The sequence below is a fragment of the Mugil cephalus genome, chromosome 10, assembly GCF_022458985.1.
Source record: "Mugil cephalus isolate CIBA_MC_2020 chromosome 10, CIBA_Mcephalus_1.1, whole genome shotgun sequence".
NCBI lineage: Eukaryota > Metazoa > Chordata > Actinopteri > Mugiliformes > Mugilidae > Mugil > Mugil cephalus.
The window spans coordinates 12,224,866-12,241,459 of record NC_061779.1 but is presented as its reverse complement, the minus strand read 5'-3'; the positions used below and the strand labels follow the sequence as shown (position 1 = coordinate 12,241,459).

Genomic DNA, 16,594 nt, shown 5'->3' with positions numbered 1-16,594 from the left:
AAAAGTGCAGTTTCTCGTAAACATAAATTCTAAGTAAATGTTCAAAACAGCACTCGGAGTTTCTGGTGGAAACATCTACCAGTAGACCACAGTAGAGAAATACTGTAACGTCACCACAGTCTGTTTCACTTTCAGTATGACTGATCTGTGTGCTATCTGTTATGACACTTGTTACTTGTTGGCCACAATTTAATGTTACGGGTCACAGGTTATGGGTTGGACTGAAGTTATGTGTGGCTCCATTCACACTCTAAGGTGCTGAAGATGTACGAAACTGAAGGTAGATATGCTCCTCATTTCAGTGCAATAGTATTTGTGAATGGTTTGAGTTTTATTAAGAAAAAAAAAGTGTCATCACGTGAAGAAAATTTCCCGTACAAGCCGTAAGGAGTCGTCGTCGTCCTCCTTCTCTCCTGCTTCAGCTGGTTCCTTCACTTTCTCAGCCTGGGCATCACTGTTCATTAGTCTGCCACGATCCTGAACAGCTCCTGACCTCTGACCCTCAGATGCAGGATCCTGCAAGTTTTTGGTGTACGGCAGAGTTTCCAACTCTGTGATGTCCAAGTCTGTCTCTGAGACATATGTCGCCTCCATGTCGTCGCCCCCGCAGTCGGAGGACTCCTCTACTAAAGTTTCTATTCGAGGTTTAACTGTTTCCTGTGAAGTGGCAGGTTTCTCCCTCTTCTTCTCCTCTGTTGTCTTTTCTTTAACCTATGTACATGAGAGGGGTGTCAAACACATCTTAGACAACAGTTCGCACCGACAAATGTGGTAAAAAAAACTGTAATTCAGGACCTGTTTTAAGACCTTCAAGTTGAGTTTATACAATCATGAGAAATACTGTCCCACCCCCACTGTTCTAGACACACGTGATAACTTATTATAACTGACACTGCAACATCTGGTGACAGAATGATAAACGATTTTCAAAACAGAAGATATACTGAATCCACAGTTGGAACTATATATACACAACTGTGTGTAACAACAAATAACGGGATGTCAATGGATTTGTATGTTGACATGCGTGGCATTTTTATTGTTATAATAGTGAGTATTTTCAAATGTTTTTGTTTGTTTTTTTAAGAAGAAGAAAAAAAGAAGTGAATCGGCGCCACCTGTTGGTGAGTCAGGAGCACAACATCCTCAGAGGCGCCGCTGGTAAGATAAGAAAGAGCAGCTTCTACCAACTCCTTCTCGTTCATACAGTAGAAAGCGGACCTGGGAACACAAGAGCGCACGATAATTATTCAAAGAGCGCTTGAACCGATGCAGAAAACCGACGCTTTGTTTCGTGTCCACTACCTCGCAGCTTTCTGCTTTCTCCTGCTCTTCAGAGGCTCCTTCCCCTTCGCTTTCTCCTCTTTCTTCGCCATCCACGAAGGCAGCGCCCGGTGCCTCTCTGACATGATGGCTTCAATGAACGCAACTTAACATTATTTATTTCCGCAGCTAAAGCGTGTTTATGTCTCCCACCGTCGCGTCAAAGGGAAACGGACACGTTGTAGGTGAAATCACGTGACCACGCTAGCTGTGATGGACTCTTCAGCGCCTCTTAGCGGACAAGTATTGAACAGCACCCTCGACATACCTCGCCATTAGATGGCATTAGAGCTCTTTAATGTTGGCATTTATATTCATGACCAGTAAGAAAGACTTTTTTTGAAATTTGCTTACATTATTATTCTTTGTAAAAATTTATTTTTCTTTAGCTAATAGTGAGTAAAAGTACATTATTTCAAGGTTTCGAGGTTTTTCCAAAATACATGAAAGGGAATCTAAGTAAACTCACAAAGTCCATCCAGTCTTAGCACAATAAAAAAAAGAGATTTCAAAAATAAAAAAGAGAGAACCTGCAATTAATCTAACAAAGAACAATAAACACTAAACAATCAACAGAGGGGCATGGATAAGACAGTGCTTTCTGTAATGTGTATGTGTGTAATGCAATGAACATTTTTTGTTATACATAGTGTTATTTTATTATTATTATTTTTTAATCATATGTAAGTGAATCTACAAACAGCTATCTAAAGCAGCCAGTTGTGGATTTAAAAGCGCTGATATTTCCACCTTTGAGGTAGTAGAGTCGAATTAGGCTGCAGCATGAATGGTAACAAGAAAGATAATATTTATTGTTATTAACTCCCCCACAGGGGAAATTTGGTGTGACATGTCAGCATTAAAAAAGCAAGGCAGTAAGAAAATGCTACAATCTGCATATATAGTATACATGTTCTTAGAAAACAATGATACTGGTAAAAAGACACATGTGCTTACACTGGGATTATTCCTGTATGCACACGTGCAACCATCTATCCGTAATCAAGGAAGAAGTACATGTTCTATATGTATACAATAAATATGAGTGCATGCATTATCTACACTGAAATGTGACGTGCAAAAGCTGTGAAAAAGACAGATAGTGTCCCCAGAAAGAACATCCAGAACTGTAACTTTCCCACAGAGGACCCCGGTGTTGCCTGAAAAAAACATAAAAATAAAAATCAGATTATACACAAAAAATTCAGCCAGTGCACCCTCAGACTGGAGGTACAGCGAGTACAGCTCAAGTACAGCTCAAAGTGGGACTTAGTATTATTAAGTACCATTATGATACCATTCCCAGATTCTTCCAGTCGTTGCATGAATTTAAACATTCAATTTCTTAAAAGTGCTTTATATTTCTTTCTTGTTTTTTGAAAAGAATGCGCATAGCCTCATTGTATGCGACCTGCAGCCTCTGCATGCTAGATCTTTTGTAGCTTTGAACTGGGTCACCTTCACCTGTTGTGGATGATGAGTAAAATCACAGTTTGGTCAATGATATTAGTGTGACAGCAGATAAACAGACATCACACATCACATTATTGCAAGTTTTTTCTCAATGTATTATTGTGAATACTGAACAGGACATTATGCTGGTAGAGATATAGTTTTATGTGGCTTGGAAAACGTCCATGGTTGTATGTAGTACTAGCTCTGTATTCATTCAATCTCCCTCCCACACACACGCACACATTGTACTCTGTTGGAATTAATCATGGCTGCAAGTAGTGTGCTGTGTAATTAAAACTGTGTTGCAAGTCTGATCATCCAAATTCACACACATCTCTCTCTCTCTCTCTCTCTCTCTCTCTCTCTCACTTGGGGGACTTTCAGCTCGTCTGCTGTTTTCCACTCTTAACCCCTTTTCACTTCATCTTCCCACATTTTCATTGACACGTTCAGTCTCATGTCGGAAAGCCGCATCGAACCTCAAAACTTCAACACAGAAGTCTGTTCCGTCGTCATCAGCACCACTTTCTGTTTGTATTGTCAAGGTACAGACAGATAATTACAGTTATTTGTGGACTTATAGTGAAAGGCTCATGGCTTCTAGCCCCATCCACTTTCTTCCCACTAGTCGACAGTCGATACTCTCGATGGATGGCACATTTATTTCTCGCTCTCCTCTTTTTTTCTCCTCTCCCTGTCCTTTTACTGCTCTTTCAATCGCTGACGTTCAAACAACCCTCAATCGTGCTCTCACTTTCTGATACTTTGTACCCAAAGCTGCCGTCTCTCTCACTCCAGCCTTTTAATTATGTCTCTAAAGCCCCTTCCTACGAGTGCTTAGGCCTTGATTGCACAGACCAGCTTTGTATATTTGACTAAATTAAAAAAAGTGCAGAAAAAGGGTGGAAAATCTCGAAGCCAAACGCACGTTAGCAGCCAGATGTATTCACAATGTGATTTACCCCTAAAGCTGTCAAGGCCAGTGAATTTTAGGAACCACAAATAATCAGAGGCACGATCTGGTACACGACAAGAAATCCTAAAATCTCCCACCACGTTATTATTATTTACGGCAGATGGCACTCAACGGGGAGACTTAATAGCTGTTCATCGCGTGGTGTGTTTCATTTTCAACTAAAAGTAAAAACAACACCAGGCAGAAATGGATAATTACTAGACAACAATGAAGTGGGTTTTCCACTTGCCACAAGAAGGTCCGCGACAGCTTTCTTGCAGAGCTGAATCCAATCCGTCTCAACAATAACTACTACTCTTTGTTCGCTTACTACTAAAGACTGTTATTTACAGTTCATTAAGCTCATAATAAAAAATAATACAAACATTAAAAAAAAAAAAAAATTTTGTAGAACCTGGAGCAGCGTTTGACTCATCCTCCTCCAGGCTTCCTGCCACATCCACAGATCAGGCGGTGCTAAGAAGATTTCTGCCGCTAATGGACTAAATCTTGCCGCTGGTTTTCTTGCAAGCTCAATTTATGGGTCAAATGTGGACACGCTGTCTTCTAAATGTACTGCTGTGAGAGCATTTGTGCTGTTTTTTTAATTTATTTTTTTATTGTTTGATGTAAATATCAGGATTTTCTAGAGTATCTTTTTTTCGGACATACCGGACAATAATGATCAGTATCTGTATAATCTATATATAGTATCTATATAATTTATATGTACTATCATTTTCCGGAGTCTTCTCACTTTATCCTTGGTCCGAGGGTCCTAATGGGTAGGAAGCAGACAGAGCTTATATTTGTCTTCCTGGGCTTAACCCTGCTTTGAGTAAAGGTCATTGCCATTTGCCATCTGCCCCCGGAAACCTTCCTTGTGATTGGCCATATGGCACCACAGAGAAACATTTAGAACGAGTTTTTTTAAATTCAATTCCACCGAATGATGCCGTGCGTTGGCGATGCAACGTGGTGTCTAGAAACTGCAATTTGAGATGAATGAGAAAAAAAAGACACACAGAGGACAGACAAGGGAGACATCAAACGTAAAACAAAGGAAAGAGGAAATCGCTTTTTGCTTTTTAGCTCCCACTACTTGGCACTGATTGCTGCAAAGCACATGGGAGCCAGTCATTTCCAGTTAGTGTTCTTCTGTCACAATGTGGAGCTCTGCCACCCACACCCACTCTTTGTGCTGTCTCATACTCTTGATTCAGAGGTTTGGGAGTGACAGTTGCATGACATCAAATGGTAGTGAAAAGGCTGGATATGCATATTTTCATTTGATTACTTCCACTTAACAAACTGCACGTGCATCTTAATGCAGAAAGATGTAGCCCCCAATGGGAGCAGACTTTGTAAAGCAGAGAAGAAGGAACGCTGAAACGTAAAGACATAAGATTAGGATTAAAGAGAAATAGGGAGCTAGTAATCTCACTAGACAAACTTGTCTTAAAATAGATTTTCTTTTTGAAGGCTTATAGTGTTGTTGTTGCTTTTTCTTCCAACATTGAGGTCAATATATTGTCATATGGGCATGAGATAAGAATGGAGTTCAGCATTAGGTCTTCCGGCTGCGTGACAACACATGTCTAAATCTGTCAAGGAATAGCATGGCTGTGTTTACTCTCAACAGCTTGGTCTCCTGAGGCGGTGCGTCTTTGGCTCCTAATCTTGCCATTATGTAAAGAATCGTCCATGTGGATGATTAAATTTCAAATTAAATGTTGGTGTCACTGATGTTTTTGACAAACTGCCTTACAGGGAGGGTTAATAAACTGTGCTTATTGACGAAAAGACTTTTGCGGCTATAGTAGATGGCCTGCCTCGGTCTCCCTGGCACGATGAGTGCGGAATTTAACACAGCAGACCAAGCACGATGGTGATGACTTGTAACGTAATCCACAGTTGTGCCATTCGGAGCATGGAGGCAGTAGAAATCTGCAGAGCTAAAATGTGCGCGAGGACAAGAAAAAAAAGGATGAAAAATGAGTAGTCACTGGGACGCAATAATCTGTTCCACCCTATTAAAGTCAGGACTTGTAGTCTGCTGCGATTTCTCATCAACAGTAATAGGCCAAACCCACAAGGATTTCCTGGCAATCAGGGGGTCGTGGTGCTATTTTAATGATTTCCCTCTGAAGTGTTTTTTTTCTTTTTCTTTTTCTAAATTCACCAAATGGTTTGTGTGTTGTGCTACGACAAGCTCATCAAGCAAAAGGCGCAGAATCAAATGCGCTGCCCTTTTCCTTGAAATATCATCGTTCTTTTCAGATTAGCAAAAATATTCCCCGCGCAAGACGCACACGCATACGCACGGGCACCGCAGACAACTTCCACGGTGAGGAACAAAGACGAGGTAAAGGGAGGGGAAGCTGATTTCACCGAGCTCACTCAGCCGTGGACGGCGCCAAATTGAAGATGTAAATTTCGCCCTTAAACACAAGCTAATAAGAGCAATCACTTGCCTGGTTAAGACTCTAATCAAAATGCTAATTACAGTCCTGCAAATGAAGAGTTTAGGATTCATTATTTTCTTCTCCGCTTTCCTTCGAGTCTTTGTGCGGCCTGTTTGCCTAAACGGTTGTGACGTTACAAAAAGACCTTTGAATATCTTAACATTACAGATGAGTCCTTTTTTTAAGTCATGAATCTGTAAGAAGAATGAGACTACTTGTACACCAATCAGGCATAACAACATGACCACCTGCCTAATATTGTGTAGGGCCTCTTTTGTGCCTCCAAAACAGTTGTCAGAAAATAAACATGGGTTTTATGAGGGTGTCCTGTGGTGTCTGGGAACAGGATGTTATTAGTGGGGGCCTTTGGGTCCTATTGGTTGAGGGGAGGGGCCTCTGTGGATCAGGCTTATTCCAGTGCATCCCATAAATACATAATCAGTTTGGGATCTTGTGAATTTGGAGGCCAGGTCAACGCCTTGTGCTGTTTTTCATACTTTTAGTTGTTCCTAAACCATTTTTGTGTCTGCGCCATCAAGGAATTTCATTGCTATGGGGTCCTGGTGTCTGGTCTGGTCTAAGGGTGATGCATGTCTAAGTAACATCCACATGAGAGTACAAAAGTTTCCCAGCGGAACATTGTGTTGTCACAAGATAGTCAGTATTATTTAATGTTTTAATATTATTGGTTGATCAGTGTATGTCTTAGGAGATCACTGAGGTGACGTTGTACTGTGCAGATGCTCTTTATTATAACTTTTGCTTGTATTTTGAGATGGAAGCTCGGCATCCTGATCCTTCGACAGCCTCTGTGGGGCCTTTAATTGTGTTGTGTATTGTCCTCGGTAGATGAAATCATTGCGTTTGAATTACGAGCGCTGCTGAAGTCTTCTCGTCTTGTCAGATTTAACATTTAAGCTGAAAGGTCAGCGTTGACATTGGCAACAAAAGTTGGCAACAACCTCTCCTCACAGCACACAGAGCAGCTGCAGAGTGTTAGATCGATCAAATGCGTTTGTTTTGCCAACAGATATAAGATGCTATTTTAACTTCCTACGTTTCTTTGAAAGGTACGTATCACGGGATGGCGTTGTTTATCAGCAGAAAGAGAGCGTTAAGTCAGAAACATAGGAAAAGCGACGGCACTGTGGCGTGAAAACAAAGAGATCTCAAGGACAAATCAGTGTTGCCGAAGCTTTCTCAACATCACAGTCACTCGCGGGGGGTGGGGACTCAAAGGAAACTCAACACCTCCGTTGGCTTCAAGTAACGACAACCGAAAGCAGCACACCTCTCTTCTCCCACTTTCATCCCCGTCCCTGTGAAAAACTTCTGCTTTCCATGTCTCTGATTACCTCAGAGGAAGCCGGCGAGACACCAGCCCGGTTGCCATGGCAACAGATGCAGATTTGAATACCCCTGATGTGTGGTAATGCTCTGTGTGAATTAGTCTGCATACTCTATGAATGAAGGACCAACATGGAGCAGCAGCATGTGCAGTGGGAACAACTGGTCACAGCAGGAGCTGAGAGAGGTTCTCTGATGGCCGGCCACTGCCTCGCCGGAGTTCAAGTGTCACACAAGCTCAGGATGGAGTGCAGCACTCCCTCAAAACCAAACACTCTCCTGAATATAAATGATTCATGCATCTCTGAGACAACACTCTCAGCTTATAATCAATCTCTGGGGAATACTGTCATATTTAATATACAGGCCCAGATGACGCAACTTCAGCACCGTGCATATATTGTGTGTGCGAGTGTGCTCGTCTCCTGCTGAATTAATTTACCCCGAGGTTGTTACTGCACAAGAAATCTTGGTCCCACCTTACTGAATAATGATGGCCGTGGAGACTCTGAAAACGTGGCCCCCGGGCTTTGGGGTGCGTTGCTTTGTGATTTGTGGCTTGTTTGTGAAGTTTGTCTGCTTCTGTTTTTTCTTCCGTCAAACTTGAATTTGTGACTTTTTATTTGATGAACAGAGACTTGGATGAGCAGCCGGTTTAATGACTTCCCCGTCATCAGAATGTGTCACGGGGAAATGGTACGTTTTCGGCATTAATCACAAAATGAAACCAAAGCAGATTTTGCATACGATTCACTCATAACAAAATAAATCCTAATTAAAGTTGCAAAAATGAGCTTAATCCCCATCAGCTATAAATTATAAGTTTTGCTTCAATATTTATGCATCAGACATATTAATCCTGGGATTAATGCAGATGTAATGTAAAACACTGTGTAATTGAATGATAGATTCTGACTTATAATATATAGTATAATACTTTCACTTAAGGCAAAACTTTTTAACTTTTATCAGAACTTTCCACCCACAAACTTTATAAGCAATTCAACACCATCACTCAACTTAATGTACTCGGATGTTCTGCTGGTACAATTTGTAGTGTACATGCATATGGCCAGCCAAGTGAGAGCTCTTTTTTTGTCACAGGCATTTGTCAAAGCCAGAGTGTCTCTGACTGCCGGGGGGCTGGTTACATTGTGCACCTCTCCTGAGAGCAAAGCTGCTGCTTTAAAGCAATTACAATCATCTAGAAAGGCACAAATCTGCCAGTGGACACGGTGGCAGGTTTTGCTCTTAAAAGGCATCACATCAAAGGAAAATCTCCATCCCGCCAACTCTCGGCTTCCAGTTTCATCTTCCTCCAGCTCCAGCAAGGTTTTCAGGCTTTACGTGAGGAGTGTCCTTGGAGAAAATTGAAAAGAGACTACAGGGAAAGCATCAGAGACGCACGGGGAAGCAATGCATTGGCAGAGTTGTGACCAGGGAGACTGCGTGTGTCTGTGTGTGTGTTCATTCTCCATCTGGAAACTTGCCCTTGTATGAGCTAATTAGATTTTTTAAAAATGAGAAATTCCCAGTTAATTCATCACTTCGCCAAACAGGCGGTGTCTCGATTATCATATCGCTCATGTTCTGACGATGCGCATGCGCAATCAGCTCGTCACCCCCATCGAGCGCCAACTGAGCTCAATCTTAAAACCGCGAGCAGCCGCGGACAGATCATCGGTTTATTGGAGAGTCTGGCGCACGCTGAGCTCCGCGGGGACAGCGTCTGCACCCTGGGAAACATTTGTAATTCTACAGGAAAAAGACTGATGGTGATGAGTTCATCAGCTCCCGTCCTTTTTTTTTTCTTTTTTTCTCAGAAGCGTCTCTCATTTTGACCAACGAGATTAGGATGAAAGGGTGAAAGTTGGATTTGTCAATCAGTAACATGATCTAATCCAAAACTCTGATTTAAACGGGGATGCCAGTTGCTCAAGTTTGAAGTCGAAAAGAGTCCAGCGGTGAGGATGCGTGCAGGTGAGTGAGGATCATCCACATCCATCCATATCTGCGCTAAATAGGAGATGCGAGAGGTGCGGGTTCTTATCTCAGTTCTTATCTAGTTCTAGTCTAATCGTATATTAGACAAACTAGTGTCTTCGTTTGCAAAGTTTCTGTGTTGCAGGCAGCAGGTCATGGTGCTGAAGTGACAGTTCCCTACATGTTCTCCATGCACCCAGTTTTTTCAGCTCCAGATTTTCTTTCTTTCTTAAGCAGGGAATTTGTTTTCCCCCTGTGCATCAGCATGTGGGGGCTCTGTGTCTGGACAGGAGGAGGATTTGGGCTTCTGCTGCTGCCTCCACACACACACTGGATATGCTGGTCTCAGTGGAAATTTACATTAAACAGAAAACCTTTATTCTGCCTTGTTATACCCTGGCTGTCAGGTGCAACCAGTATTTATCCATCAGTTCACTAAAATAAGTAATTCATATTCAGTATTTCTAAGGGTTTAAGACATGTTGTATTCATTTTAACATGCTCAATGTTGCATTTAGATAAAGGATTGAATCAACAGTTAATATCGGTAAAGATTAGAAAACGGTTTTAGAAGTTTTAAATGAGTCGTCTCCCTCCTGTAACAGCAGCATTCAGTATAAATGTGAGCAAACTACTGTACATATTGGCCGCTGTTTTGTGCCTCGCCGTTTGCCATTGGAGGCTCGCGGACAACACGCCAACATGCCACATTGGTGAAAACTCAAAACAGACTGGTGTCCTCGGGCTACGCAGTCTATATAGGTCACATTTTATATAATGGCTACAAACGTGGCTGAAGATCTGATGTTGTGATACATGACTTCTTCAATGTACCATTACAAGTCATGGCACAACACTCTTAGCAGATGGCAGATGTGTGTGAGGCTCTCGGCCACCGTGTTACTTGGAGGAAAGAAAAATAGGGTTAAGAGTTGAGACAGGCAGATGGTGGAAGCAACGTGTCCTTGTTCTCTCTCGGCCAGGCTTTGAACTCCGCACCGCTGGCCTGTTTATATACATTCAAGGTTTCTGCACCGAGACAACAGGCACAGACACACAAATCCGGCTAAGCCCTCTTGCTCTCTTGTCTCTATTCCTTGATTGTACCCCTCCTCACTGTGAGATCACGTACTGTTGTCTTCTTGTACAGTCTGGATATTTCTCCTGTTCATTAAGGGGGGATTTGCAGTGGCCGCAAAGATTAAAGGTAAGATTTCATCTTCTTTATTTCTCCTGCACTCCTTTCACAGAAGGACTTCTTATGTATGAGTGTAATTTTGTGCAGTTTGTCAATGTCATGTGCCTCTTGCATTGTGTCACGTGCAGATGGAGGTGCTGGATCGAAAGGAGCTATTACATCTCCAAGACCACAGAATCCACGTCACTGTGGAAACTGGGTACGAAACATAGATGGAGGCACCTTCAGTTCCCCAAACTACCCGAATACGTACCCTCCTAACAAGGACTGCCTGTACATACTGGAAGGTAACAAGGCGCACACACACCCGAGCCCGATCTTTTCCCTCCTGTGGCTTGTACATTTTGGAAACGTTGCAGATTTTAATGTTGAACTATGCTATATTCTCCGTCCTGATGTTAATTAATGGGATTCTGCCACCGCCGAAAAACGATGTTCCATTTGTTTGATCAATAATTCAAACTGCTGTTATCGCCTCCCTCATTCATTTATAGATTTAGGATACCTGCCTCCGTAATAAAGCCAAGGTAGCATCTATCCTTGCTTATTATGTGCAATCATAATTTTGCCCTTTTGTCCTTTTTACAGTCTGGCAGGATGTAACTTTTTTTTTCCCACTCTGGACTTCATTATCTTACAAACTGAACAACGTATCAGGCTTTGATATTTCGTGCGTCAATTTCCAGTTAATTGCCACTGGCTGCCACAAAACCGCCCCGGCCTAGTGTAATAATGTGCAAAGAATATGCAGCACTGAGAAATATATATTCTCTGGCTGCGTCCTTCCCCTGTGGCAGCACAGATGACACAGCACCAGTCTCTCCACAGCCCTGCCACGCCAGAGGATTGAGCTGGTGTTTGCCGACGCCTTCCACATCGAGGCGTCGTTCAAGTGTCGCTTCGACAACATCGAGGTGCGGGACGGCCCCTTCAGCTTTTCGCCGCTCATCAATCGCTTCTGCGGCACGGCCAGTCCCGGGCTCGTCCTCTCGAGCGGACGCTTCATGTGGATTCGATTCTACAGTGACGAGGAGCTGGAGGGGGCCGGCTTCCTGGTCCAGTACAGCTTTACTGCAGGTGATTAAAGTGCAGGGGGATGGTTCATTGATCCCTGTCCTGTAATATTCTCACTGCACCGTCCTGACACTGGCTTCAATCATCTGTTATTATGCAATGAAATATCTTTGCTCTGACAGAGGGAACGTTGACACATGCCACTTCCTATGTGTATTCTTTTGTCCCTTAACAGACCCTGAATTTCATCTGCACGTGGGAGGACTGTTAAACCCCATCCCAGGTAAAGCATCCAGATGTCTACCCAAATGAAGCAACTGCAGTTTCCACCGGCACCTAATCTTTTTTTTTTCTGCTTTCTTGGTCTTAAATTTTGTGTGCCAGATTGTCAGTTTGAGCTGTCTGGGGCTGACGGCATGATCCGTTCCAGTCAGGTGGAGGACGAATACAAAGTGAAGCCCGATCAGGCGGTGGACTGCATCTGGACTATACGAGCCCCTGCAAGTAACAGGGTGTGTGATTGTGGACATATCGTCGGTAATTAAGAATAAGTGGGCGCTTAGGTGAGACGAATATGTTTAGGAAAAATAGGAAAGAATCACTTCTCAGCAAACTGAATTTAAGCGGAGAGCGGGTGTGATCCAGTGCGAGCAAAAATGACAAACGGCACAGTGGTTTGAAAGATGAGACTCCAGTCTGCAGTCTCTTCGCCCCCTCCGCATCTGCGGTGCTGCACATTTTTCATATCCTCTTCACAACCCTAAAGACAGAGCATGTGCTCATTCGAATTTTTATCACGTCTTTTATTTATTTTTGTTATCCTGGGTATGCGCGTCTACGCGAAGGTGACTTAACGCTTTCACTCGTTACTTCCTCTAGATTTACCTGCGATTCTTGGAATACCAGATGGAAAACTCAAATGAATGTAAGAAGAACTTTGTGGCCGTTTACGATGGCAGTAACGCCATCGAGGACCTAAAGGTAAGATGCTCGTTTTATGTGTCTGTACTTTATTTTGTTGCTCAGAGCATCACTCACCTTTCAGTACTCAGTTCAGTTTCATTCTCTTCATCTGCTACATAACAAGATTTACCTTTTCCTTTAAATCATCAAATATGTAGCAACTGTTCTGCAGACCTTGGCCTCAGTGAGACTGCACATCCACAAGTATCGAAGCAAACGGTGTGTGGTTTCTTGCAGGCCAAGTTTTGTAGTACAGTAGCTAACGACGTCATGCTGGACACCGGTGTGGGAGTTGTGAGGATGTGGGCGGATGAGACGAGCCGCCTCAGCCGCTTCCGGATGCTGTTCACTTCCTTCGCTGACCGTGAGTTTCTCCTGCAGATCATTGTCGTTGCACATATTACTCCATAATGTTTAGCTTCTGCAGCTTCTGTGACGGGGCAAGCACGTCTCGAATGTGTGACATATTTTTAACAGCGCACTCCTGTGGCGGCTTTTAATCACTGCAACATTGTAAGAGTAGTTTCAGCTGCAGTTTAATTATACAACATATTCATTAATCTAGTTACGCGGCTCTGGCCAATGTGTACAACAAATGAACAAAATGTATTTTACTTCTCGTGGTTTTGGATGCTTTTTCAGTTTCTCTGCATAGCTGACATAACCCGTGATGCACCTTGTGCTTGTGTTTTAGCGCCCTGTACAAGCAGCACATTCTTTTGCCACAGTAACATGTGCATCAACACTTCTCTGGTGTGCAACGGCATACAAAACTGCGTCTTTCCTTGGGATGAAAGCAACTGCAAAGGTACTCCAGTTCTGCCAGAGCGCTTTCTTTGATCCTCTGTGCCGTGCCGTGCCGCGCTGTGTTACAATGAGTTCTGTTGTGCTACATAGTGCGATTCATGTCATGTCTGACTATGTTGCGTCACGCTGAGCGTCCTGGAGTTTCTGTGGATACAATTCTACAAAGTTTTTGCACCAGCGCACTCAAACAGGCCTCAGCAGGTTTTTATTGTAGTATGTGTGACAGGACAAACTTTCCCTTCTTGGCAGAGAAATCACCATCTCATGGGATTTCCAGCTCAAAAATCTTCAGGGCTTTTTGGCTGATAAGTGGAACCTAAGCGCCTCACATTTTGTGAAGGCTGTTTATCAGTGGCTTGGCTTTTAGTGAGGGCTCCGAATTGATCTTGGCAACCGAAGATGCAGCCAGTCCTGATGGGGAGGGCGGTCAACAAGTAAATGAGTGATGCACTCTCAGCGTCCCTTATACTTAAACCCTCTTTGTCACTCTGTTTATCTCCTTCACGCAGAGAAAAAGAGTAAAAATATTTTTCACCAGATCACAAAGACGCACGGGACAATCATCTGTGTCTCCACGGGGGTCGTGCTGCTGCTCCTCATCGTCTCCATCCTGGTGCAAGTCAAACAGCCTCGTAAAAAGGTAATCAAGATGCGGCAAATGATCCCGGTGTTTTGCCACAACTGTCCATTCACGAGGCCATTTAATGATATCTTTCAGGTGCTGATTCGTAAGAACAGTATGTTCCACCGTGCTGACTTCCAGGAAGTGTTTGACCCTCCACACTATGAGCTCTTCACTCTCAGAGACAAGGTCATCAATCATTGTCACTGATTGTTACACGCACATGCTTACCTTATTTCACACTTCTAATGACGTTGTCTCTTTCAGGAGATGTCTGGGGACCTCGGCGAGTTATCAGAGGAGCTCCAGTCGCTGCAGGCGCTCAGGAGGTCCTCGTCAGGATCGCGCTGCGTTCACGAACACCACTGTGGCTCCCACCCCTCTGTCAACTGCATGAAGGCGGGTCATGGTGCGCACGTCCTGGAGAGGGGATCCTTGGAGCTCCCCCCTTTCAGAGGGGACTTCCAGAGCGGGTTGCCTCCCTTCAGAGACTTGAACAGCAGTCTGCGGAAGAAGAGCTGGCCCAGCATGAAACCCGGCAGAATGCAGGGCCAACACAGTGTGGGCGACAGAGGGCTCGGGCGGCAGGACAGGGTCATGGAAGAGGACGAGGAAGAGGATGAGGACGGAAGGTATGATGTGTATGTGCGTAGGGCCGGAAGCCGAAGAGGAAACTTTGAAATGGCTCAGCAAAGGTCTTTGTCCATGGACTTCTGAAGAGGAGAGGCGAGGTTCGCACAATTAAAGCTGGGGAGGGGCAGAAAAGAAGAGGAATACTGAACAATTACCATGATTTGCCACTCTTCTTTTTTCTACTTAGCTCCTCCTTAGAAGTGGTCCGTTGAAGATACTCAAGATACTCAAGCACTGCCAAATCAGCTTGTAAATTGTAAACAGCCCATGGTGGGTTGGTATCATATTCACGATAAAACCCTACAAATAATGACAAATGAATATACTCTGTATTGTTTATTTTTCTTGTTATTCACTGTTGAGGCTGAATTTGTGTTCTGAGACATGTTTCAAAAGGAGGTGTGTTTACATGTTGAGTTACCGGTGGAAACAATTACCTCTCAGTTTTCATTTGGTCCATTAATAAACGTATTTAAAACAAATTTCTGCAGCACTGGTTTAGTAACAGTGTCATCTTACCTTTGGTTTAGAGTCAGTTTTGACTTTGCATGTGATCAGGTGTGTCTCACAGGTATGCCGGTTGGAACTTTGCTTACAAAACTTATTTACAAAATGTGATGTTGTGTAACAACCGCAGCCACAGACATGTGCAAATTTCCCTGTACTCAGCAGTGAGAAATCAACAAGCTTCAAATTAGTTGTTTAATAAATTAATGAATAGCAAAGTGCCAGTAATGACCTTAAATCAAAGTTAAGATTGTAAAATTCTCTGTAGACTGTATGAAAACACAACACTTTGAACATGTTACATGGCAGCGATGACGTGCTCGTGTGAAAATCTAAGAACAGGGAGCAAGAGCGATGATATCCCCTGCACAGGCACAGTGTTACTTGTGTAACCTTGATTCTGGCACAGGACACATTTAGAAGGCTCACTGTTGAGTCAGCGAGTCTGAGCGGTGCATTTATCATATTCAGAAAATTCACTGGGCAGATAATTAATGGAGCAACTATGCAGATGCACAAGCAAATACATGCTCATTCATTCTTGGTGCTAGCGCATGGGAGCAGCTCTCACCAGCCGGCCCTGGCATACACTTGGCATTTGACCTTTGAGTACACCTTGAAATACTCAAGAATAAACAACGGTAAGATATTTACTTTGCTTTGCACACATGACAAGCACAAAAACAACATCAGTCTCAATCGTATGCAAGGGCTCTGTAAACTGGGCTTGTATAAGTGATTCATTAAACTGGTACACATCATTGCTTTTATCATGTCTGTGATTAGCCAGGTAATCTGGGGCATATGAGATAATGGACTGCTCTGTGGAAATCGAAAGTAGATCTGTAGATCAAGGTGAAGCTGGCTCCAGGGCTTTTTATCTCACGGCTCAGAGTTTCAGTCGGTGTTAATCGATCGACTCAGCTACCAATGTGTTTGTTATTCTTTCCCCTGTGAGATTTATATTAAAAATAATGAATATTGGCTTCGTGACCAACATGTAAAATCGGCCTCTGTGTTGTTCTTGTCAGATTTAATGGTGCAATCATTGTTATGAAAGTGCCTGTCTGTGTCACCGCAGAAAATCATAGGACACATTCACTTGTCAAGTTGAGATAATAGAATTTGCATTTTCCTCCCACCAATCTACCTCGGATATTTGTGCAAAGTTGAAAATGTACTTTTATACTGGGATGGCTTCTTTTTCTTTATAATTTCACAGAATACAAGTGGGAAAATGTGATATGTCAAGTGTGTTTGCCAATATTTTCAACATGCAGTTTGGCCTACCACATTGTGAACTCTTCGAGAAAAGGTTAAGG

At 43.1% G+C, this 16,594-nt stretch overlaps 2 protein-coding genes across 4 annotated transcripts; one reads left to right on the top strand and one right to left on the bottom strand.

The window, feature by feature from the left end:
- Positions 1 to 296: 296 nt before the first annotated feature.
- Positions 297 to 2,779, bottom strand: si:ch211-127m7.2. The gene is made up of 3 exons (XM_047595697.1): positions 1,306 to 2,779; positions 1,119 to 1,221; positions 297 to 711 (listed from the first exon to the last, which is right to left on the bottom strand). The coding sequence occupies exons 1-3, from the start codon at positions 1,407 to 1,409 to the stop codon at positions 355 to 357; spliced, it is 564 nt and encodes a 187-aa protein (XP_047451653.1). The 5' UTR covers positions 1,410 to 2,779; the 3' UTR covers positions 297 to 354.
- A 3,988-nt stretch (positions 2,780 to 6,767) lies between these two features.
- neto2b (neuropilin (NRP) and tolloid (TLL)-like 2b) lies at positions 6,768 to 16,278 on the top strand. 3 transcript variants are annotated; one of them, XM_047597570.1, is made up of 13 exons: positions 6,770 to 8,241; positions 8,650 to 9,525; positions 10,679 to 10,735; positions 10,855 to 11,013; positions 11,555 to 11,803; positions 11,976 to 12,023; positions 12,125 to 12,252; positions 12,620 to 12,721; positions 12,941 to 13,067; positions 13,398 to 13,511; positions 14,020 to 14,150; positions 14,229 to 14,321; positions 14,400 to 16,278. In XM_047597570.1, exons 2-13 carry the CDS (start codon positions 9,516 to 9,518, stop codon positions 14,847 to 14,849), a joined length of 1,668 nt encoding a protein of 555 aa, XP_047453526.1. In that variant the 5' UTR covers positions 6,770 to 8,241; positions 8,650 to 9,515; the 3' UTR covers positions 14,850 to 16,278. The 3 variants fall into 3 exon arrangements, with proteins under 3 accessions (XP_047453528.1, XP_047453526.1, XP_047453525.1); XM_047597569.1 differs by having other exon boundaries at positions 6,770 to 9,525; XM_047597572.1 differs by lacking the exon at positions 13,398 to 13,511 and having other exon boundaries at positions 6,768 to 9,525.
- The last annotated feature ends 316 nt before the right edge of the window (positions 16,279 to 16,594 follow it).